This window comes from Megachile rotundata, chromosome 12 (genome assembly GCF_050947335.1).
Source record: "Megachile rotundata isolate GNS110a chromosome 12, iyMegRotu1, whole genome shotgun sequence".
Taxonomy (NCBI): Eukaryota; Metazoa; Arthropoda; class Insecta; order Hymenoptera; family Megachilidae; genus Megachile; species Megachile rotundata.
Window position 1 is genome coordinate 4,704,287 of NC_134994.1, and position 25,403 is coordinate 4,729,689.

General features: G+C 36.5%; 1 protein-coding gene across 2 annotated transcripts in view; it reads right to left on the minus strand.

Moving 5' to 3' along the window:
- Positions 1–1,910: 1,910 nt before the first annotated feature.
- The window catches only part of LOC105662425 (uncharacterized), a 503,073-nt gene continuing 479,580 nt past the window's right edge, over positions 1,911–25,403 (minus strand). For both annotated transcript variants that reach the window (XM_076537797.1, XM_076537798.1), the window contains exons 10-18: positions 25,257–25,375; positions 25,024–25,184; positions 24,534–24,805; positions 21,793–22,033; positions 16,159–16,353; positions 13,305–13,367; positions 8,976–9,241; positions 6,784–6,998; positions 1,911–6,246 (exon numbers count right to left, since the gene is read on the minus strand). In XM_076537797.1, coding sequence (XP_076393912.1) covers positions 5,980–6,246; positions 6,784–6,998; positions 8,976–9,241; positions 13,305–13,367; positions 16,159–16,353; positions 21,793–22,033; positions 24,534–24,805; positions 25,024–25,184; positions 25,257–25,375 — 1,799 coding nt within the window. In that variant the 3' untranslated portion in view covers positions 1,911–5,979. The remainder of the gene's footprint in view (positions 6,247–6,783; positions 6,999–8,975; positions 9,242–13,304; positions 13,368–16,158; positions 16,354–21,792; positions 22,034–24,533; positions 24,806–25,023; positions 25,185–25,256; positions 25,376–25,403) is intronic.

A 25,403-nucleotide genomic window follows, 5' to 3' on the forward strand; every position in this document is an offset into this window, starting at 1 on the left:
GACTTCCATCTTTCTATTAACATCTACTTGTTTTAGTAAATTGCTAGAATGTACATTATTTCGGCCATTCAAGTTTGCATATGTAAGCGTTTAAATACTTTCGTGAGCTACTGTAGGTTTAAAGCATTACATTCGCATTACATTTGCAAATATGAAAAATTGAAATTTATGGATCTACAAATAACTAGCCATTTGGTGGTAGAAAGTAGGAATTAATGGAACTTGTAAGTTTTAAATATAATTTGCGTATTTATTGACTCGTATAAGAGGTTAAAATTTTTATAATGCTCTGAAGGTAGAGGTCTATTTTGAAGCAATTTCATGTATATTATCATGCTTAAGTTTATTAAAGGTAAAAATGCTATGTTTGACAAAAAAAACACAATTTACTCTTTTGAAAATTGCGTTTATGAGCGCTAGATGACACCAGTAGGACTGTTTTAGCACAATCCTTCCAAGGAAACAAATTTTAACCTTTTCCACTCGTATATCCCTATATGTAGAGTCATTAAAGCTTTAAAATTGAAATATTATTTATGTATTGTGGTCTTTTTTTTATTACAGCCATTTATTACATTATATACATATAATGGACATTATTTCTCGTATAATTAAAGTTAAAAATGTAAAGGATAAGCTTGTATTAGCAAGCTTTATTTTATTAATATTATATGAAGGTATTATATATTCTATGATCTGAAATTAAAAAATTAAAAAGAATTTAACCAAGAATCAAATCTTTCCGTAACAACAATATATTACACAATACATATATTATGATTAAAGTTATAGCAACATGTATAATTATGACTAATCATGGCACAGTTGATACATTGATTAAACTATTAAATGAATTTCATAATTTTGTTATTTTAAATAAAATATAATTATCAAAACTACTTTTTAAAATTGTATAACTCAACATAATCTCGAAAATGGAATAATTGTAAAATAAGATCATATGTTATGTGAAATAGCATATTAAGTATGTACAAGTAGGTTTGAATTAAAATTTTTAGGGACCTGGGGCCACCAAAATTTATAAAAAGCTTTTTATTGAAAAGTCTGGGCGAGGTAATAAATTCTCGTAGTAGAACGCACAATAAAATGTAAAGTACTAAAAAATTGAAATTTATTCCAAACAAAATTAAATATTTCATACTAATAAAAAATGATAATTTACAAATAAGTAAATATTTGAAGACAAACATACATTTTCACTTCGATACATTAATAAATACTTGTAACTTTTATTTTAACAATATTTCCTTACATTCTAAATTTCAATCTCGCCTAATTCTAATGAAAGTAAAACTAATTTAAAACTCAAACTGAAATAAAAATTACTTTATTATAAATTGAACCAATTAAAATTTTGTACTAAAACAAATGCACTTTTAAATTATTCGAAAAAGAAGGAGAAAGAACAAATTTTCTTTATTCAATGGGACTTAAAACGGGAAAAGTGAGGTCCCCGAAAAGTGAGGTTAAGACACCAGCTCCACCGGGCCCCATCATTCATGCAGCTCTATGTCTAAATTTATTATAAAGTGATATTAACCAGTTAAGTGTGTTTGACGACTTAATCCGTCATGTAGATGTGGCAGAATTTTGTGTCATGACGACTATATCCATTCGTCATACGTAAAATTTTGTTACAATTTGATATTTAAATTGTAATTTTGGCGAAAACAAAATTGTATTCGTAAATTGTAATATGTTTAAAATGTTTAGAGGTCACTACGAAATGAAATAAACAAATAAAAAATGTAAATGATTTGAGATGGATTCATAAATTCTTGAGAGCTAACTCGTTATCGCTTGATTATCGCAACACACACTGGTGCGCGCTTTGCAAAAAGATCGCCACAGTTAACTGGTTAATTGTCTTTGAAGGTAAAAAATCAGAATTCATCGATAAATACCCTTTATTCAATCGGAGTAACATTTATACTTACTTAAAGCATGTCATTGAACTTATATATTCGTACAACTTTATCAACGGCAACAATAATAATCGTAATAATGACGAGAACATAACGACGATAGTGGTAATAATGGCAATAATAATAGCAATAAATATGATGGTAACCTTGAAGAAAAACGGGCGCTCGTTGATCGTCGATTAGCTTCGTTCACCCGGTTTTCTCGCCGCAAGTATCGATATTCGTGTTGAGCAAAAAAATAGATCTAATCACAGTGACGATGATGGTAATCATAATCGTAATGATAATGACAATGACAAGAATAATGATAACGTCGAGATTAATCGTAATCGTCGGCCGACTATCGCTATACTTTAATTTATTATTACTCTCACTACACGGTGTTTTTTCTTCTTTGGTTAAAGTATATTCCTCGTTTCTCACGGTATCTTTCGTCCTGTTCGTTGTCGAGCAGGCGAATAATTGATACCACTTTATACCATCCGTTTTCCGTGTTCTGTTTCTCTCTCCTTGTTTTATATACATTGTTTCATTCTAATGCGACGAAATGAGTTCAGTCTGCAAAATAATAAGCATTGCTTGCCGATATCATTGCCTCTTTTTGTTATCTCAAGATTTTTACTGTGCGTAGCCGGAAAGAAGTCATTTGAGTACGGTCTCGTTATCCCGCGACAATATACAGCAGTTTGCTATATAATCGGCGCGCAAATCGACGTGTATATCATGGCAATATGCAACAAGTTGAGGTATTATTTGTGGTCAAAGACGTCAGTGTTCTACGAAATGATGTACAACGCGTTGACGTAGATTGGCGAACAAGGTAGGCTTTCTTAGACCAGACGGCAATATAAGAAAAGGAAGGTTATTATTCATTCATTAATGATTCTTTAAATCGTAAATGAAATATAGGAAATTTTCATGTTTGAAAGTTCTAAAAATTACCCGCATGAGAATATGAAAATTCTAAAATTTTTTGGAGGGGAGAAACGGGAATTTTTCAGGAATTTTCATGCTGAAAATTTGTAAATTTAGGAATTTGAAAATTTGGGGATATGGAAATTTAGAAATTTGAGAATTTGGGTAATTAGTAATATAGTAGTTAAAAAATTTCGTTATATGGAATTTAAAAAATTCAGGAAATAGCAAGCTAGATATTCCAAAATATAAAAGTTAGAAATTTGGCAAATCTACGGACTTGAAATTTAAAAATTTTAGAAATGTAAACATTTATAAATTTAAATAATTAAAATGTTAGAAAAATGGCATTTTCAAATTTACAATTTTAAGAAACGCAGAATTAACAAATTTTGTGGATATTTAGAAATTTGGAAATATAAAAACTTGAGGGTATAGGTTTTTTGATAAATAAAAATTTGAGAATTTGAAGATTAATAAATTTGTAGATTTGTGGAATTTGAAATTTGGAAATCTAGTGATTTTTGGAATATGGACAATTAGATATTTTAAAAATTGAAAATTTTGGGATTTTGAAGTTTAATTAGTAAGAATTTGAAAATACGGTAATCCGGAATTTTTAGAATTTTGGGAATTGGAAATTAGAATTGTTGAAGATTTAAAAATTGAGGGATGCAACAACTTGAAAATTTGAAATATAAGAAACTTAGGAAGTTAGAAATTTGTAGATTTAAAAACTTGAATATTAGGAAATTTAATTTTTATATTAAAAAATGTATCACTTTTAGAAGAGATTTAAATGTTTAGAAATTGAAAAGTTGAATATGTGGTCATGAATTTTAGAATTTAGAAATCTCATTTTTTAAGTTTAAAAATTTTGAAATTTGAAAATTTAGCAGTATAATAATTTGTTAATTTCGAAGATTTGAATTTAAGTATTTACAAATTTGGTACTATAGAAAATTAGAAAGTTTAGAAGTTAGGAAAATTGATATTAGAAAATTTGAGGCTGTGAAAATCAGAAAATTTGAAAATTTAGAGATTTGGAAACTTGAAAATTACAAAACTTGAAATTATTCATATTGAAAGTGTGAGTAGAAAATTTGTGTTAGGATGTTTGAAAACATGAAAATTGCGAAAGTTGCCAATTTGAAAAGGACAATAATGTGAAAATTTCAAGTTTTCACATGCAATTCCCGAACATTGTAAGCACTTTGCTTACAATTTCTTCTTTCAACACTTATTCTAGGCCAATGAAAGTCTACATGCGTGTTATACATGTCACCATTCAACACGTCGAAATGCAAAATACATACACATGGCAATGAAACCAACAGAACCCACATTTCTCCCAGGTGCCAACTTTCCAGCTCCGTGCAGTATCTCTAAATCAACCAGCATTCCACTTGCAAATTTGTTACTCGACAATGATAAATGATTATGTGGCGCAAAAGCTACCAACCGCATCAGTTTCGTCGTATACTTATCGATGCCAGAGAAATGGTACCAACGCTTGATTTGCCGGGTCGACGATGCTTACGCGAAATAATTCTGCTTCGTCGAGCCAGCAACGATGAAGCGTCGAAGAGGCAGAAGATATTTCATCGTTCCGCAATGATATCGATGTTTACACCTCGTGACTAACCAAAAACGCGAACATACAACACATACGGGTGTGAATGCGATAACAAAACCGTAACAATTTGCGAATCACCGCTGCACCTTGATAAATTCATATAACGAAAGAAATGAATGCAACAATTCTCTTCGAAGCTATTGCACAAACGAACGAGTATCCTTCGTTCAGACTGACGGACGATTCACGACGACAACACGGCAGCCATTATGGTCCTCGTGTTTTATATGAAACTCGTCGATCCTCGGCTCGTCCTTTACGTCTAAAAATTCGATAAATACACCGTGTTTACCATTCACATTCTTTTTTTTCTGGGACAAAATGAGCGACCTCGAATTCACCTCTTTCGTTATGACTTCGAGGTTTCGCGGTTCCCCTCGTCGATCTCTAGCACTCGTATAATATTCGTATTTTCTCTGTGACTATTTACATATTATGGACAACATGTTGCACCGTTCGTAGACTCGTTGATAATATAAATGCGTCGGTATACTCGTCGCTAATATCCTATGTCCAGTAGTAAGAGTAGTCTGTTAGCAATAATAATAATAATCATAATCATAATCATAATGGTAATAATAATAATGATAATGACGATTGAATTAGTCCTAGAAACGATTTCGGTTGTAACAGTGACAATAGTAGTAATAATAGTATCTAGCTGTAATAAGTACGCAATAGTAATTTATAATTAAGTAGCCGTCGGTTTTAGCTAAAGCAGCATTTTAGCGGTTTCACATCATCGTAGTGTTAACGTTTAATGGCTTAACGGGTAGTAACAGTTATGCACTGGTAAGAGCGATACGTTTCGATATACATCTATCTTGTAAGCTAATCTCGTTCGTGTTCGCTTGACGTCCTGTCATATTCTTTCTTTACATGCCTTAATTATGAGTGATAACCACATTAACGCTTTTGTATATTTATATATATATAAATGTTATCTCTCCCGTCTATTTACAATTCACGATGATCGACCGGGCGATTCTCAGCCCAGGTCTCTTACAATACTTACGTAGTATAGGTTCGTTATGTACAAAATAGCTATGAGCAACATCAGTCCACACGGATCCGCGAGATCACACTGAATGGATCCTCAGAGGATACCTTAGATACCGTTGTAACATTTACTAAGAGTCTATACAGCGTGTCCAATTTCACCGACGTTGTCGGTGTTAAAAAGCACCATTCTCGCATGATACACGAGTAAATCACCCGATAATATTCGTCAAAATTAACGTCTCTTCCTCTACCTGACGAGAGGCAACGCGATTTTTGTTGACGGAGAACGTCTTCATTTTTCCTGCATCGTTTAACGACACACGAGCCGCGTTCAATGTTCGTCGCACATGTGTCCTTTCGGTAAATAACCACGTCAACCTCTTGTGTCTTATCATGGTCACGTTTCGTCACTACGATAAGTCACTGGGTAAAACGCGACCAAGTTACGTCGTATCCGATCGTCGAGCTTTAAGGATGGTCTCAGATGGGTGTCGGTAGGACCGTGAAATCCTGAAGCGCGGTTTTCACCGTCTCATAAATTGACCTGTTCCCTTCATCCGCACAGTAACCATCCGCGGTGCACAGGGTCTGTAACTTCGTTAGGTAACTGTCGAAATTTTCGTGGCCCTGTGGTCCGCCTGGGGCATTCGGTGATCGCGCGTGCTCCAACAGCGTTATCACGTTGTGACGCAGCGACTGATAGTACTCGGTCAGGTTGTTGTTTCGCTGAGCAATCGACGTTGTTTCCTACGGAAGAAACATTTCTTTTTACAAACGATCCACGGTAAAAATACACACTTGACAACATTAATACTACAGGAATTATACCTACATTACTGGCAAACGAGTATTATTGCCAGCAACTGGCAATAGATTACCCAGGTGAAACCCACTTTCATAAGTAAAGATACACAATACAAAATAAAAGGAAACGTACAATTCCACTGTACATCTTTACGACATACTGTAAAATTTACGTTATTTACATTGTGATAATGAAAACAAAACCAGGAAAAGTGGGGTTCAACTCAGATCTACGTTAGCAGCAATAGGTAGCAATCATATTCTGATACGGGACTTTCTTTACACTTGAGCTAAAACTGATTTGCATTCAGCTGAACTAAAAATGTGCATAACATTAAGAAGAAAGTTTTATAGAAATGTTTATAACAGTTTTAGCCCAAATGCAATTGCAATCTACATAGTTAGCAATCGAAAGTTTCATAATCTGCTCTATCAGCGAATGGTAATAACCGATTACCGACTGAGTATAAGCTTACTGACCTTTTCTCCTTGCTTCAGCTGGTTCTCCATGGCGGTGATATCGGAGCGCAAGCGCAGCACCTGCGATTCGACCCGAGCGTTCTCTCTCTGGAGTTCCGTAATTTCAGCCTCCAGTGTGTAGAGATCCTCGCTCTGGCCAGTGGCGGTACCGCTACTTGTGTTACCCTGACCCGTACCCACCGCACCCCCGTGAGCCAGACCACTGGTGTCCACCCCTGAAGATAGGACATACACGGTCCACTTTAACAGCCTGTCTCTGTCTCTTTTGGGAGTATTGTTTCCCGATTTCTAACAGCTTCCACCTCGAAAGCGAGTTCTCGAAACGTTCACATGCTGTTTCGTTCCAGCAGAGTTTCATCTAAATTACATTCGCATTGTAGAGAACACGACTTCGAGGGAAACCGTCAGAAGCCAAGGTCATCAACCCCAATCTTTGACCGAAGCTCGTTAAGAGCTCTGTCTATAATCGTACGTGAACGGCTCGATGTTACAAAGATAAATGTACTAGTACGTTTTTTGACAGAGGTGTGCGGGATTCATATAGAATAAAATGTGAAAATGTGGCGAGCATGTAAGTTAGCGCCAAAGGAAAGCTTCGGACAGCGATTTGGGTCGGCCCGTTGGGGGAAACGTGTCAGAGAAACAAGTGCATCGTCACTGTTTAGTTTATCGCGTTAGTCGATTGCTCGATAGACAATTCGGAATTTATCCCAAGTCGCTGCATGAGGATTTGTCTGAAATGTGGGATCGGTACGGTTCCTTCTGCGAGCGGTTCGTGCTAAAGTGATGGAAAGTATTCTCGTCAGAGACACGAGTGAAAATTTTCTATCTCGACAAGATGAGTGATTGATTAGCTTATTGATAGACGCACGAACCTGACAGGAGTGCCGCAGGAACAGAATGATCTGGGACGATGTCAGAGGGTGACTGGGGTAGCGTGAGGTGCCATCATACCAGATAGAAGAAAAAAATGGGAGACGCCGAGTGCTGGCCTTCGTATTTCATTATTATCGTATAGTGTAATCGCAAGAAGTTACCGTGAAATTTGAATTCGAACTGTGGCAACAGCTCACAGGTGTTGCCAACACTCGAGCATCGTCTCGTAAAAGTAAAATTACTGGTGTGTGGATTTTGTATGTAACACCGAAAACACATAGAAAACAAATGGCGAGTACGTCAGTCCCTTACCTTCAAAAGTAAATGTTCTCCTCAAAGCTCAATGACAGGAAAGGAGCTGATCGTGATCCCAGAATAAATCAGAATATATTATTTTTCATTATTATGACACAACTGTTGTTTTTTGTATCTTGGGTATTTTTTTTTTACATTTCTTTTGCTTTTTATCTTTCTTTGTTCTTGCACATAACCATGTGGGAATAGGATTCCGCGGGGGCCAGATTCGTTAGTGGAAGAAGCAAAGTGACACAATGGAAGTAGAGGTGTCCGGTTCAGGTGATTTTCCTTCATTTTTTTTTCTTATTTTTTTTGTTTAGTGCTGGTCGAATGTTTCGCATCATTGAATCTCGTGGTGTGGCAAATTCGAAAACACCTGGATACCAATGTTTTAGAGAAAAGGGAGAGCGAGAACGTAACGTAACGTAACATTTAAATAGAAACGGCCAAAGAAATAACTAAATATACGGGGCAGACAAAAGAAAGGAGAAAGGAAGGACAAGGTTACCCTTGTTGGTATGACAGCACATCATTGCGTGAAGAGTAGAGTATGGCATAGCACAGGATCAAGTACAAGGTCATTATATGTACAAGTTTACAAATCAGGATTCATAATTTTGTCACGGTTTTTGCCATCGACTCGTCCACGTTGCAACAACGCATCTTGCACGATTCGCTCGGTTCAACGTTACTGTTATCGATCGAGTTCGATCCAATGGAATTCGTGAGATAATTGCACTTGAACGAGTACGACACGGAAACATAGAAAAGAATAAAAGGTACTCTCGAATGATCATGCCTACTCTACGATTTCGTTTCTATCTCGTAGGCAATCACATGTCGCACTAATCAGGTCCTAAACTCAGCGTGAATGGAGTCTCGAATTTGCTTGGACTTCGAAATCATCGTTTCGACTCGTTTCACGAAGAGCCAACCCGCGGTTTCTTATTCTTCGATTAGTAATGGTGCGCATCGATAATCGAAGACGTCAATGACACCAGAGGCAGCTTGATCCTCACCGGTGATTCCTTTGCTGTACATGCTCGACATATCCTCGAACTTGGGCTTCTTCACTGCGTGTCCGGCTATCGGACAACCGGACAGAGATCTGTGTGTGGAGAAAGAGCCATTTATATGGCCAATTCCGTCACAGCCAGGCGTGGGACAGTTGACACCTTCCAATTTCATTGCTGTTGCCGCAGCAACTGCTTTGTGCTGCTCCACCATGCCACCGGTTTCCAACACTCGCCCCTTGTTCCTGTTCGCAATGGGGCAGCCGGAAGCGCTGCAACAGGTCGTTGTGATTGCAATTAGAGACTCGTTATCTTTCGCTATCGAACTTAAGCGAATCATCGATGCAAGTAAAAAACTCATATACCTGTTTAGAATATCTCAGAACTGTCAGTGTATTTGCAAGTTTAAACATTTTGTGAATATCTCGGGTAGTTTTAAAATACTAGGGACCATTGGAGTATTTCAGATTTTTTGAGGGATTAATGTTAAATTACGGGTTATATCATTGTCTGCTAGGTTTGAATGGTTAACTTGTAGGGTGTGGTAAATTTGCGCGCATTAGATTGTCACGAGTTAAATCAACAGGTGTTAGATTCCCGCGATTGGATCGCTGCACATTAGATCGCTATATTTTGTATCTTTAAGCATTATATCCCTGAGTACTGTATTCTTACGTGTTTTTATATCCCTGTTAGGTTGTGTGACAATGGTATATTATTATATATTGTATGCCTATGAGTTAAATCCAAACGTGTTGGGTTATGATACGTTGAATAACCGCACATTAAATATCGATACCTTGAATGATTACACGTTAGATTTCCATACATTAGATTACTAAGCGTTGAATTGCAATGCGTTGAGTTACTACGCGTTAGATAACCTAGCGTTGAATTTTTATGCGTTAGATTAGCATGTGTTAGATGATCACGAGTTAATTACTGAGATTTGGATTACTACGTGTTAGATTACTATATGTCAAATTACCATTCGTTACATTACCACGTATTTGATTACTATACAGTGAATTACCACGCGTTAGGTTATTATACGTTGAATTACCGTACATTGAATTATATGTTAGATTACTACGCATTAGATTACTTTGCATTCAATTATCACACGTTAAATTATCACTAGTTACGAGGTGTGACACAAAAGTAACGAGACTAGTCCAATAAATCATTGTATTTTCAGAATCAGTTCTCCGTGACATTATCACCTTCAAAGTAGTCCCCTTCAGCATTCACACACTTTTGCATTCGGTGCTGCCATTGCTGGTAACAGTTCTGGAACGAGGTTTTTGGAAGTCCCTTCAGGAGATTCTCCGTTTTTGCCTGAACCTCTTTAATTGAGGTGAAATGGGTTCCCATTAAGCAAAATTTAATTTTAGGAAATAGAAAAAAGTCGTATGGAGCCAAATCAGGTGAATAAGGTGGATCCCTATCACAGTAATATTTTTACTGGTCAGAAACTGCTTGGCAGACAGTGCCGTGTGAGCGGATGCATTGTCCTGGTGCAACGACCATCCATCGCTTCATAACTGTGGCCTTTCTTTCCAAATTTTTTCACTAAATCTTTTTAGGACTTTAATGTAATAGTGTTGATTAACAGTCTGACCACTGGGAAACCACTCAACCATTACAATTTCATTAATGTGGAATTTTGATTTTGACATGTGTGCTTTTTTGGGTTTTGGGGATCCTGGAGACTTCCACTCCATTGACTGGCGCTTACTTCCTGGGTCATAGGTAAAAATCCACGTCTCATCACATGTTACAAAAGATTTCAACAAATTTTACAAGAAACTTGATGTTTATTCGCTGTTCGGTTTTTACGTTAGACATTTTTCCGGCAGAATGCAGTTGCACGTGTTCACTAAATAACGCAATACTTCCAAATGGTATGACCGATTCAATCGAAATTGGCAACATGGATAGAGGAGGTATGTGGGATGATGCTACAAAAACAATTGCTGTCAATTCCATTGATTTTTCAAGTTACAGACCTAGTCTCGTTACTTTTGTGTCACACCACGTATATTGCCATACGTTAGATTATCACACATTGAATTACAACGCACTAGATTACCTTGCATTCAATTACCACACCTTTAGATTACCACACGTTAGATTACTACACGTTAGATTACTATAGGTTAATTATCATGCGTTGGATTATCATGTAGTAGATTGTTATATGTATGTTGCAGTACCATTCGTTAGATTACTGCGAGTTGGATTATCACTCGTTAGTTTATTCCACGTCAAATTATTACAGATTAGATAATTTCCCGTTGAATGATTACACATTATATGATTAATCATTACATATTTCTTGACACATTTTATATCTCGCATGTTATATTATTACATATTATATATCTGTACATTATTTTTACGTGCTATGTCCATCCCTTTGTTACATTATGACGCAAGTACACCCTGATCTTTATTTAGTTACCCTACTGCAAAAACAATGGATGAATATTCGCGAAAATTGAGAAACTAACGGATTTAATAATTTATATGATAATAAATTATTTCATTACCACTTTTTTCAAATTGAACCAATTACTGATTTACAACTTTCTTATTATAAATTATAAAACTTTTTTAGATGGTTTTTATAAAAGGTATGTTGGTTTTGAGTGAACTTAAAAAATAATGTGCATATTAGTTTATATTTAATGATTTGTTTACTTCTTTTTTATACTTTACTTTTAATTTTAAATGAAGTGTCATTATTTGTCGATAGTTTCATTGTGAACTGGATGAAAATTATAAACAACGTATTATTCCTTACTGTTTTCAATTTTTTTATCGTTACAATAAAGAAGAACCAATTATTTTTCTTGTATAATACTACACACTGCTCGGTTTCAGTTTCCATTGTGGCCAGTTAAGATTTTATTGTACATGGTGGAAAGTAATTTCTGTCTTTTGTTCAGAGATACAATTTTGTTTGTTAAGTAATGAAGCTACTATCATATTTTCACGTCACAGTAATTTTCGAATATTTTTGATATGAACCAAAGAATTTATATATAAAATGTAAGATAAGCTAGAATTTTAATATTTCGTTGCAAACCTTTAATGTTTAATAATTACACGTAATTGTTGCAATATATAAAAAATGTTTTTCAAGTATTAGAAGTGTATTCTTTGATCTATTTCATATCGTACGGTCTTTGTGGGATTTATGTTTGTGGCTTGTGGAGATAAAGGTAAATTTGAACAATTATACAATAAATATTCTTATATTATTCGAGCTCTGTACTTTGGATTATATTTTAATAAAATTTAAAGATACTTTGTATTCCTACATTATTTACACTTTTTAATAAATTACTTTTTGGAAGCTTCAAATGTCTATTCTTATCTAAAATGTCAATAGACAGTAATTCTCCAACGCCCGCGCTGGAAATGCACGCTCATAAAATCACAGAACTTCTTCCATGCTTTCAAGTAAGTTTTGGATTTTTGGTTTTAAAACATCAATTACTCTCTGCTATACTACACTTTTCCCAACCGAATCAAAAATAGAATATTTACTTTCGTAAGTGAAAATATCCTTTCATGAATCTTGAGACGTGTCAAGAAATTCTTTGGCACAAATCAGTCTTTTTCTAATTTATTAATTTACGATTTTTTGTTGTTGTTCGTTCATTATATCCACTGTCTCTCACTACTTCACGCACGGTTTCAGCAATGATTTTCTTTCCACTTTCACGATAAACTTCCTAAGCTAATTATACAGTACTATAGTGTAGATCTTTTTAACTCGTATTAATTTTTCTTCTTCTTCCATTCAAAATTCGTGGTTGTCTCTTTTGTTTCCAAAATTCGATGCAATCTTCTTCCCTTCATTTTTTAACGATGTCTACTACACACTTCTTTGTTACTAATAACCGTGCTCTTATCAATCCCAGTATTATTTCCTGTTTGCATGTTAAATTTTAATTGTTCACACTTCAAAGTACAACTTTATACTGAAGCAGAATTATATTCCATACTTTTACATACAAATCAAACCTATCCCACAATTTGTATAGCCTCTAAGTATCGCCAGCTTGTAGAAAGTGTACCAGCGAATATTAATGAGACGTGAAAATACGACAGAATGTTAAATGATTTGTCCAACTAAATATTAAAGCAGAAAGAAATTAATGTATTTTCAATCTACAGTGAACGGCCCTCTTGTCTGTATAGCTCCTCTTATGCAAAACAAGAAACGCAGAACTAGCATTGTGTACGAATATTAATGTAACTGTCGCTTCGAGTGCAAAGGGTTAAAAATCAGATTCTCTGTGATAAGCTGCCGTAAAGTCTTACCTGCGATGCGACAGGAATTTGCCGGTAGCATGACCGGACCCGTCGCAGCCGGGGATTGGACATCTGTAGCCCGAAATGCCAACACCACCATTACCATCACCATACAATCCATCCACACAGAGTGAGCATGAAACGAGCGGAAACCGCCGGTTATTAGTCAGCGTCTTCGTCTTTGCGTTAGCAAGCAGAAGGGGTTTAGGGATACGACTTAGGGATGGGTTCACCCTTTTCGGGTTCTCAACGGATTCTGGTACGTGCAATGCGGTCAGGTAGCTGCGTGCAACGTGCGAACGCGGTGAAAACGCAAATCGAGATCGCGATTACGAGAAGCACGAGTTGCAGAGGTTGCAGAAAGACCAGAGAGTCTGTTGATTAATCCCCTTTACCCAACACAAGATCTAAACATGCTGTTTTTGTATAGTAGAGGTTCTCAATTTAATTATGCTCGTGAACGCATTTGAGGCTGGAAATGTAGCAGGATTCAATGTTTTTTAACCCCTTGACTTATAATATTGAGCCATACTCGTATATTACAGGTCAAATGCGACAAACGGCAGTTTAATCATAATTTATGCAATCATTGCTATAAAAATTTACGCGTCTCTGTTTTAATATTGTAGTAATTAGCTCTGACTGGAAGGATCATACGTTAAGGGGTTAATGACAATTTGTGTCGTATGATTATAAAAAATTAATAAATTATGAATATATCGCTGCTTGGCATTGATAGAGCTGCAATTTAAACAAACTTGATAGTTTGTGTTGAATACAAGATTTTTATTATTACAACGACATATTTATAATGAATTAATAATTATACGTAATAATAATGAGAACTGTATCTAGTATTTTTGAAAAAGTAGTTTTTAAAAGATCTCTCTTGCAAAACTTACATTTTTTGAGTTGTGCCACTGTTAATGCCAAGCAGCGATGTGATAAATACACGTGACGTATTTATTATGTATATCATTCCTTGCCATTACAATAAACAACATTTCATACATCAGCAGTTTCTGTTCATATTTATTTAAAAAAGAAGTCAATATTATTACTAGGAGAAGAGTTCTATTTTACGGTTAGAATATTATTTGTTTGTTATTTAATAAATTGCAATGATTCCGTGCAAAGAACATTTGCGTTCGAGAGCATAGGGTTGAGAACCGCTGATATATAACACAACTACTTTTAATCATTGTTTAATTTTTAAGGAATAGATGGGTAACAATATTAGAAGCTGCTTTTGTCTGAAGCTAGAAATGATGGGGTTAATATAGGATATTTTCGAAAAGTATTCATCAAAGGAGCAGGGAAAAATTTTGTGGATCGTTTTTTGGATTAAATTGTACCTATCAACAATTATAATTTTTAAAGATATTTTAACATTGATTCTTGTAGAAAAAATAGTATATTATAAATCGTTATTTTTTGGAGAAAACATTTTTAGAGTAGTATTGGATACATTTTTTATCAACTGGACAATTTATGGACATTTGGATAAACTTGTAAATATAAAAATTCAGAAATTTAATAATTTCAAAAGTTGGGTGCATGAGAAACGTCAAGTTTACAAATTTTGAAATTTGATAACATGAAAATGTTTTAATGTAAATATAATAAAAACTTTGAAAATTTAGAAATATTACATTTCAGATCTTCATTTTGACAAGCTTTTAAAATTAGGAATAATGAAATGTGGTAATTCGATAAGTTGGAAATTTGAAAAAGTTATGGAATTTAATATTAGATTTTCAATTTTAGCAATTTGAAAGGTTAAATATTTACGAAATTCAGAAAACAGAAAACACAGTTACTACGTTTCGATATTTTTAAAATTTGTACATGTTCAGTCTACTAACTTCAAGAATTTAGAAATATAATTTTACATTTTAAGTGTACCAAATTTTAAGTTACTAAATTTTCAATTACTGAGAAATTTTGCAAGTTGCCAAACAGATCAAAAACTGGATAATATGAGAATTTCAAAAACGCCATATTTATTTATTTAGTAATTTAAAATTTAGTAATTTGTAAAATCTAAATTACCAGGTTTCTAAAATTTCCTAAATTTAGAGCTTTGGAAGTTGGAAATTAGAAAATTTAAAAGTATTCAATTTTAAATATAGGAATTTCACGTATCTAAATTCTTAAAATATCCAAATGTATTAATTCTCAAATTTTCAAATTAAAAAGCAAAAATAATTGGAAAACTTATGAAGTTAGACATTTAGTAATTTATAAACATAGAAATTAAGGAATATTGATTTTTCAAACTTCTAAATGTTTCAGTTTCCAATTAAAAATTTTCAAGTTTAGGAATTGAAAAATCTAGAAATGTTAATTTTTTTAAATGCGTAGTTCAAATGTGAAAGTGTAGATGTGTTCAAGTATTAAAATTTCTACATTTTGATATTTATAAGTATACAAATTTATAAATTTGAAATGTTGACAATTTGCAAATTAAAATGCACAATAATGCACATATCATATATATATGGTAACTCTAAAATATACTATATGTATAATACTACAAAATACTATAAAATACTATAAAACCGGCAGTATTATATTTTATACTTTTATACTATAAAACTTATAGTATTTTATAATATTATCCAATACTACAAAATATATTATAATTTAAATACAAATTTGAAATGTACAGTTTTAATAATTTAGGCAGGTGAAAATTTCAAATTTTAAAATTACAAAATTAAATATCTATCAACATCCACTAGTGCATACCTGCACTTTCTTGGGTACATTTGTCCATCGTTCCAAATAAATAATCAACAAAATTGTTCTTTGTTCCTTCGATGAATGCGTATTTAAAAATCGAACGTATCTGATTACAAACCTGAGTGGTTCAGAATCTTGCCCGTCTCGTGGCTTGCTCTTAGGTTTATTAGCCCGTGGGCATCCGGATAAACTCCTGTGAGACGAGTAGTTTCCGGTCACGTGACCAGACCCATCGCACCCTGGCGTAGGGCACTTCAGTTCTTGCGAGTGCGCCTGAATCTGGGAGCGATCAGCCCGCGGGCAACCGGACAAGCTGCAAATAAAACAAAAGATTCTGTTTAAATCCGACCTAACATATACCATGACGATTCAGCGCTGCTTGCAGTCAATTACAGAAAAGTTAATCATCGTCGATTGAAATTTGAAGAAGTAGCGCATCAATCCCCATGGTCAGGATTACGAACGCACACCTCAGAAACATCCAACGATGGCTTCAGCAACACATCGCATGCAATTTACGCGACGTTGCCAAGAAGTCTCGAGTACTTACGTTCGAAATCAAGTGCTAACGATTCAAAAGATCCCGATGAGACTGCAAGTTTTTCATCGAGAAATTTCAGTTAATCGAAAGAATCGCAGCTCATCGAGATCATTTTCACGGGGTGTTAAAACTATTTTCACAAGTAACAGCCTTCAGCACAATTTATTCTCAGACGACTTGCCTTGCGTCCAGTTCGAACGAAGACATTCGATAGGGGTGCTTTAAGACTCGTGTCAAGATACGTTCTCTCTTGGGGATGATCAACGATCCCATAACGGATTAATCGTTTTCTATTATCAGGTGAATAGACGCACAGTCGAAACGGGCAATCAACGATTTATATAATACATATGATAGCATGCAAATGGCAACGCCGTGTTCCAGTTGGATCACTCATGAGGTGTCGCTCGTACGATCGACCGCGTTTCAGGTTCGTGTCAATACAAGGTCAGCCTTAGTCTAGGAACACTGAAAGGGAGAGCAGGGAGCACACTCATACCTGACCCCAGTGAAACTCGTCAATTGCCAATTGTCTCTGCGTTCTAATTAAACAATCGAGCGGTGCTCTTCTCGTGATTCTCGTCGATTCGGATTCTGCTCTGACATGGTCATCGGCAACAGTTCGCTACGAAGCTGCCCACTTGAGGCTGGCGAAGCGGTTCTTAAATGGGCGGGTTCGGTGATTCATATAATGCATGTTAAATATGCGATTAGGCATATATGCGTACGGAAACGAAACTCTTCTCGAAGCACACGGTAGACGCGCGATCTTTCGTCTCGATCGCCGCCATCGTCTCAATGATTTTGCCATCCCTTTTCGTAGGGGTCGGGTCGAAACGGGGAGCAACTGGTACTTCATTCAACACGAAACTCATCTACACACTTTGATAATATATCGACAGCGCAACAAGAAGTGGGAATGGGTGTATATGTAATATAGAGGTACACAAAGAGACAGGTGGAAGAAAAAGATAGAACAAACCGTGGAATTAAAATAACAGAACTAAAATGTTACATCGTAAATAACTAGTTATACCAACGGATAGTCACACGTAATATAGATATACAACAATATCGAGATAGGTAGTACAAGACTGGTTTAGCCAGGATATGGGGGGAATGAGGGGTTGTTCTAGATAAACGTTCAGTGTCACAAAACACTTAAGAAGCCACTACGCCATGGATCCATCTATGTTTTATCACGATATCGGTGACATCGTATTGTAACCAGATGTCAACGTGTGCGACTCGACGTGTGTGATTGGGACCGAGTTTCCAAACTGGGATCAAACTACTCGAGGAATCTGCTTTTGGACCGACGTAAACGGGAAATCGGGGAACATCATGTACGCCTGTGTGTGTGTGTGTGTCTCGTGTGTGTACGTGTACGTTTTCAGCGTGCGTGCGTGCGTGCTGCATCGCTATACCAATATAATAAATATACACAATCGGATGGAGTTCGGCGAATGTTCAATGTCAGTGTCAATGTCAATGTTGCCTTGCCTTCTGTGGGTAGCGTAGTTTCCCGAGACATGACCCATGCCATCACAGGTCGACGTGGGGCACTGTATCAGCTCCTTGCCATCGCGACCACGAGGGGCGGGCCGAGACACGAAATTCAACGAGTGCCGCCTTATATTCATACTGCACCGAATAACATCAACAATAAGACACTCTGAACGCGATTGCTCGTCTCTCGTATGCCTTCACCTAATTCGATAGTCCTACTACTATGGATTTGCTGGCGACGTCGTACGATGGATGACCGATGATGAATGATTCAATGGGGACTAATTATACAGTATATGTAGTACTTGGAGTGCACTTGAGGGCAACGTAGGCTTCCTTTGAGTGAGGGTCACGGAGGGGAACAAGACTTATATTAGCTAGTTTCGATTTTTGGAGGTTAAATGTGGAAACTTGAAAATCTTGTTTTTAAAGGTGTAAACTTACTGCGCTATAAATTCTAAAATTTCATTAATCTCAAAATTGCTAAATCTATAAAACTAATCTACGAATGTCCATAATTGAAATAAAAACATTTTGATTACCAAGTTTTGTTAATTCTGAAATGATGGACATTTCTAAATGTCAAAATTTTTAAATTGCTGAAACCTTATTTTGGAATGAATAAATCCATAAATCTGATACCCCACAAGTTTCCAAATTTTTAAATTTCCAAATCCAAGTACAAACGAAAGGTGCCATCTTCTTCCCACATCGCAATATTCCCTATGGAAGCCCATCGCATCCTTCAGAGCATGTACAGCTTCATCTACTCCGTTGAAAATTATCTCCCATGATTTTCTGATACCAACATTGTCCAAACGTACCGTTCAATACCCGATACAAACTAGCGACATTTTCCACGCAATCTAACTACAATCACATGTTTGTATTTAACTAAAATTAGAAGCAGATGATTGCAGTTAAAATCGCTCTAAAAAAAGTTGTTCGTACGCATCAGGTCTAAATATCGATTTATACCAGATCGGTCACTGTGCCGTCACCGTGACCGAAAAAAGACGAACATCGTTTCAACGTCCGAATGTAGATCACGGAAAATACATACGTGCGTATATAAAAAAAATGAACATAGAAGGGGAAGTCGCGTTAACGGTACAGTGACGTCATGACCTTTAATGGGCATCCAAGGTACGAATGTAGCCGCAACGCAAACGTTACAAAGCTGGATAGCAACGAAAAGTTTGATTGCGCTTTGCAACTTCTCCTTCTCGGCGAGGGGGAGGATACGGGCGTGTACGATGGTGGGCGTGTTAGCGACATATGAGAGCGAAAAAAATCCCGAAAGTTCGGCCGACTGGTGGAGAAAGAACAGGAAGAGGCGCAGCGGCAACAGCAGGAGGAGGATGAGGTCGAAGGAATATACGCGGATCAGAGCACGAGAGCTTCTGCTTTTTTCTCTCGTCTCCTGGTAGTCTCGTAGATGAACCAACTACCGTGGGCTATGAGAAGCCTCGAAAACCTCGATGACCCTTGAGTAGCCACGATATTGCCGGCAACCGAGCCGACGGATCCAGACTTGAGTGCAATTCAACGCTGCGCCTCCGGATGCTCTACCTTCCGTATTTTCCCAACCTCCGTCTAACGACTTTTCTCTACCTTCGAACAGATGATAAATCACGCTATCATGCTGTCCCTCGCTCGTTCTTCAACCATTCGTTTAACGTTAAACGGAGGTTCAGCGAGTACGAATATTATTGGTCTCGAGATTTGCTGGATGCCTACTTCTTTTTATTGGAACTTGAACATGCACTCAGAAATAGCTGTTTGAAACTCCGAATAATTTGGAGAAAGTAAATAAATTCAGAATGCGGATTTATTTAGGTCATTTAATTGAAATTTTTAGTTTGGAACTACAATTTTGTGAATCGTGGACGGTTAGCTCATTGCTCCGTCCACTCTTTAGTATATAATTGTTTCACGAATATTGACTAATATTCTAATATCTATAGAAATACATAGGAAAATATGTAGTATTAACATATTTCTGTATAGAAAAATGCAGCTTCATTAGTCGTCCATAACCAAAATTTCAGGTCATCTTGAGTTTTGATCAAATAATGCCAATAGAACTGAGAATCATGGTCCTGTATGAAAGTTTTTCTACGAAACATTTCAGTTTCGAAGGTTTACTGACGTTTATAAACTGATGTTTACAAAATGATGAAAAAGATATAAAATAATACACAATGAATTTGTTTACTTGCGTAGCTCAATTGATATCAACATAAAGAGAATATAAGATTGATAGATTTATGAAATGTCCGAAATCAGGTTTTATGTTACCCAACTTATCATTTACGTTAATACTTGAATTTTCTTTACACATTAATTAGTATTTAAGGAATATTTATTTTCCATCAAAAATTCAGATTATTACGCGACGGGTTACTTATGACACGCACTATATAAGTTAATTTCACTCTTTTCTTCAACGAATGCGATGTCTTCTCTTATACGTCATTAGATCAGATCGATTAATTATTAAGCTTGTTCGATAATTTTACCTTATTGATATTTTCGTACCAGCTCTCGTAGAAGAATCTCGGCAACATGCCGAACGTATGAAATTCCAGGAAAGGCGGAGATTAGAAAAGAGAGGAAACCAGTTTTGCCCGAGGTATCCGAGGTGCATTTCAAGGGTCTAACCTCGATGGGACGACGCGGGTCTCGCCCCATAATCCAGTGCGGTGGCAACTGATTATACCCCACCTTCACCCTCGACCTTATCCACCCTTGGCAGCTCACCGCCACCCACACCCTCATTTCACCTCTTCTCCTTATGCGCCGAACCGCGCCTTCTCCACCATACCGTCGAGCTTTACGTCAATTAGAATAAGGTTGGCACTTTCGGTACGAAGAGTAATTACTTTAATTAACAAAATGGAGGTAGGTATGCGCGATCTCCGCCTCCCCCACGCCAACTTTACTCGCTGTCGTTGCTGCCTTCGTGCCTTTTTGGCCGCGAATACGCGCATATCGCGAGAGAGATTCGCGCGACCCTTTCCGCAAGGCAAGTTCCAAATCTGCGATGCTCGCATGCACGATAACTGCACGTCGACGTTCGTCCGGCTCATTGGATACCGTGCATGGGATTCGGATCATCTAATTGTAAAATCGGCTTTGCTTGGAACGAAGGAGTACGCATAAAATGTATCTTAAGACAGTCTATTGCATCTCCAAGATTATCGTTCTAACGAGATTTCGAAATTTTTAATTACGCCGTTAAAGATTATCCCCTTGACGATCTATTTGGTACGTTCGTAAGATACTGTTCACTGACACAGTGTTAAGGAAGTTAATGAAAGTTTCATGCCGGTTTTGCATTTAGTGATTCAAATTATGGAAATTGCAAATAGACTTAAATTGAAGATTTTGTAAAAAGAAAGGTTTATCATACTTTAATGCTGAACTTGACTGCGACTGTAGCTCGTTATAGTGCAAGGGGTTAATCAGGGATAATTGTGAATTTAGCTTATACGCACTCCCAGTACAATTATCTAATAAAATTACACGAAAATGAAGTGTCAAGAAACGTCCAACTACAAATTATGAGAAAAGATTCGATGACTATTTTTTTTTAAAGACATTTTGAAGTGGTAAGTTTCCGATGAACCAGAAACGTCATATTTTTCTCGGCGATCGCGAAATTAATTTTAAAAATTAATAATTTGTGGAGTTCCTTACCTATCGTCTTTACCGGTGGGTTTATCGAGGGGTCCAACCGTGTGTTGTGGGGGTGGCATACTGTAACAGGGTGTTGGCGTGTATCCTGCCGGAATTTGATAACCAGAAGTCACAGGACCACCAGGATAAGTTCCACCACAGTTGTAGCCTGCAGTGGGGTAAGGAGTGTAAGTGTTCGCAGGATATTCTGGCTGAACACCTGTCATTCCGTATCCTGGATGAGGACTCATTGGTCCATAACCTAGAAATAAAAAATATTTTCAAAAAAACAAGTATCACAATCAAAACAAGTATCGTAACATACGGATGACGTATCATAATAAAAATAAGTATAAAACTGAGTACCATAATGAGAGATGATGTTGCGATTATAACAGATACATTCATTCCTTTTATGATAGTGTTAAAAATAATTTTTCCTTGATTCAAAATTAATAATACGCATTTGTTGTTATAACATATAAACGATGTAGTAGTAGAATTATGTTTATAATATTCAAATGGAAATTTTAATGTGAATAGAAAGAAGTATTACAAAAAAAAGAAGGAACAAAGTTGGATGTCTGTTTTAGTTTTGATTATCAAATCTGCAGCATGTATTACGTAAATTGTCATAATTTTTTAGCTACTTCCGATAATCAGATAGAAAAAATAAAAAAAATTTTCTTTTAATGTTTCCGTTTTTAATACATTTCATAAAAACCTGAGGTCTCTGATTTTTTCAAATGGTCCTACATATTTATGACTATATAGTATTGTAATAATAACAAAACTATAAGTGCAATACTTCATAATAAAATATTACATCTAATACCATACAATTAAATATGCATAATATATTGTGATGTTATGAAATTAAACATGATTAATAGACTTCAATATTAAAAAATTAAAAAGGTGCAATATATTATAGTATTATAAAATTATAATAATATTATAATTTAACTGATATTAAGATGACTTTTGTTTATTAGAATATAATCTTGGAATGATTTTAAATTCAAAAATTTTAATTAAGCACACAAGAACACCACACTTTTTCAGATGTTATGTATTTCTATGTTATTCAGGCTTTCATTGTAATATTTACAAGTCTGTGAGTTACAATAGAAAACATAGTAGCTTAATTATGAAATATAAATATAATAAATTAAAATAATTTTTCAGGATACCATTTTTTTTAGATTAAATCCATATTTCTGAATTGAAGGATAATTCAATATCATACTATCATACGTTGCATAAACAAAATTTTAGTTTTTGAAAGATCTTAATTTTTTATGACAAAAAAGTATTTACCAGAAAATTATTATAAAGCTATTCATAATCAACTTGAAACTTCTGAATTTTTATTCAAAACAATTTGCCCCAAACTACTGGAAATGATTAAAAAATCATGGCAATAGTTTACGTGTTACTTCCTGCATACATTATCATAAATCTATCGTACACAGTGCAATACTCGAATAAACCGCACATAAATATGTCGGCACCACAAAAAATGGAATAACGCAAATTCAGGTGAATGGATCTCTCTGTGAAGAACCTGTTTTTATTTCATAAAATTCCCCATGATCTCTACCCATTCACCATAACGAAGTAAATAAAGAAACGTCCCGCAGGTTCCAGAAAAAAAAGTACTGAACTAGAAGCTGGACAAAGGTTCGGGTCGCAAAGCATCAAACCGTCGCGTTGCTTGATTAACCGTTGTAAAACTGGCGCATTTATTTACCGGCAAGAATTCATTTCGTCTGGCAGTGCAAATAGCCAACGGACTAGAAGGGCCTGTGCGACGTCGCCTGAACACGACGACGTCGAGCGAACACACGGTGGATGTGTGCTCGAATGTTTCAATTTCAATAACTACTCCCCAGCGAGTCTGCACAATATTGGCCGCACCGGACTTTTGCCGGCTACGTGTACGCGAAATATTGATAATTAACAATGGTCGTGTACCGCCACAGGGTGGTGGTCCGTTAGGAAGGGTGTCGTTGCATATCCACACCGCGAAAGAGGATGAGAAGAGGGACGGAGACGAGGTGGGAGGCAGAGGTGCCGACAGGGACGAAAAGAATGGGCTATAGGTTTGGAATGCCAAAGCACAGAGAGACCGAGGAAAAAGAGAGTTGGGACCATAGGTACCTATTATGGCAGTCATGTACTGTTCTGGCGAATTTTTATTCGACGTAACCGCGTATCGCTCACTCATTCCGCGCCCCTCCCAACCTAACCCTGAGGGCGTCGAGCTTTTGTTCTTTTCCGTATCCCTCGTCCACGAACTTCCTCGTTGCATCCCCCCGTATCACCCTAAAGGCTCTCCGTTACATGCCAATGTAACGACACGATGACGCTTCCCATATATCCCAAGTATGTATACGGTAGTGTCGAAATTCAAGGACAACGTGTACACAAGGTCATTAGATCAATCCAGCGTTTGATCGAGTTCCATTTCAATTTCAAATAATTTTCACGCAAATATTTTCACTGCAATAACTACTATTACTGGTACAAACAATAAAGTAATAACATGGACTTCCGATTATAACAAAATCGAATAACCATTAAATTTTACGAAAGATAGATATCATTTAGAACATAAGTCATCTGCTTAAATTGGACAGCAAACACGAATATATTCGCGATAGGAAGCTGAAAACGCTACAGTCACGGGTCATAAAGCGAATCTACGAGATGGATGATGAATTGTCTGCCAAGTTGAGCGATAAACAGTGATATCTCACCAGTGGGGTCACGGTAGGCATCCATGTAGTGGGAACCCCCGCTGTCGGGGGTGCTTTCTCGGCTGTACGCCGCGACGTGCACACCGGGTGGCGGGAACCCTGGTACAGGCCTGATTCCTGGCCCCCCGCTGAAATTGACCGGCTCATTCGCCGTCGAGAAGTCCACAGGCTCGGTTTGCTCCTCGATTGGTCTGGGCGCTGGGAATCCTGGTCCTACGGGAACCGCTACAGCTTCTCCGTGGCCGGTTGGGTACTGGGGACTTGGTGCGCCACTGTAATGAGATGAACATGATGTACGGTTTAATATCCTTCCCTTCACTTTACCCTCGTTGCATCGCCAGAAAATATTCAGGGATTAAAATGTTATAATCTCGTTTCGGATGTTTCAATCAAGGAGTATAATTGAATAAAAAACTTCTGCGTTCTAATGTTTGGCGAGGATGACCAACAACGTTTCAAATTAGTCACATACAAATTAGTCGTCAATTACCTATGAAGCCTGTTCACGCTGAGATCGAGGGTCTGTCCTTGTGGACTGGGAACCTGAGGACTTGCCGTCAGGTGGGGACTCGCTGCTGCTTGTGGACTACCACCTACAGTTTGACCACCGCCGTATTGAGGGCTAAGGCTGTTAGAGCCATATGGGGGCGCCTGTAATCATTACCGTTGCTCTTAAAAAATTACTCTCCCGGCTTGTCTTAATATTACAAGAATGATAGCTACCTGCGGGCTCGTTGACGTTACACTGGAAGTCGACAAGTCCATCACTGATCCTCCAGGCGATGTTGGAGGACCTCCTGGCTTCTGCATCTGCTGCACTTGAGCTACCGTGACACATTTCACTGAAATTATAATACACGTTTAATTCAC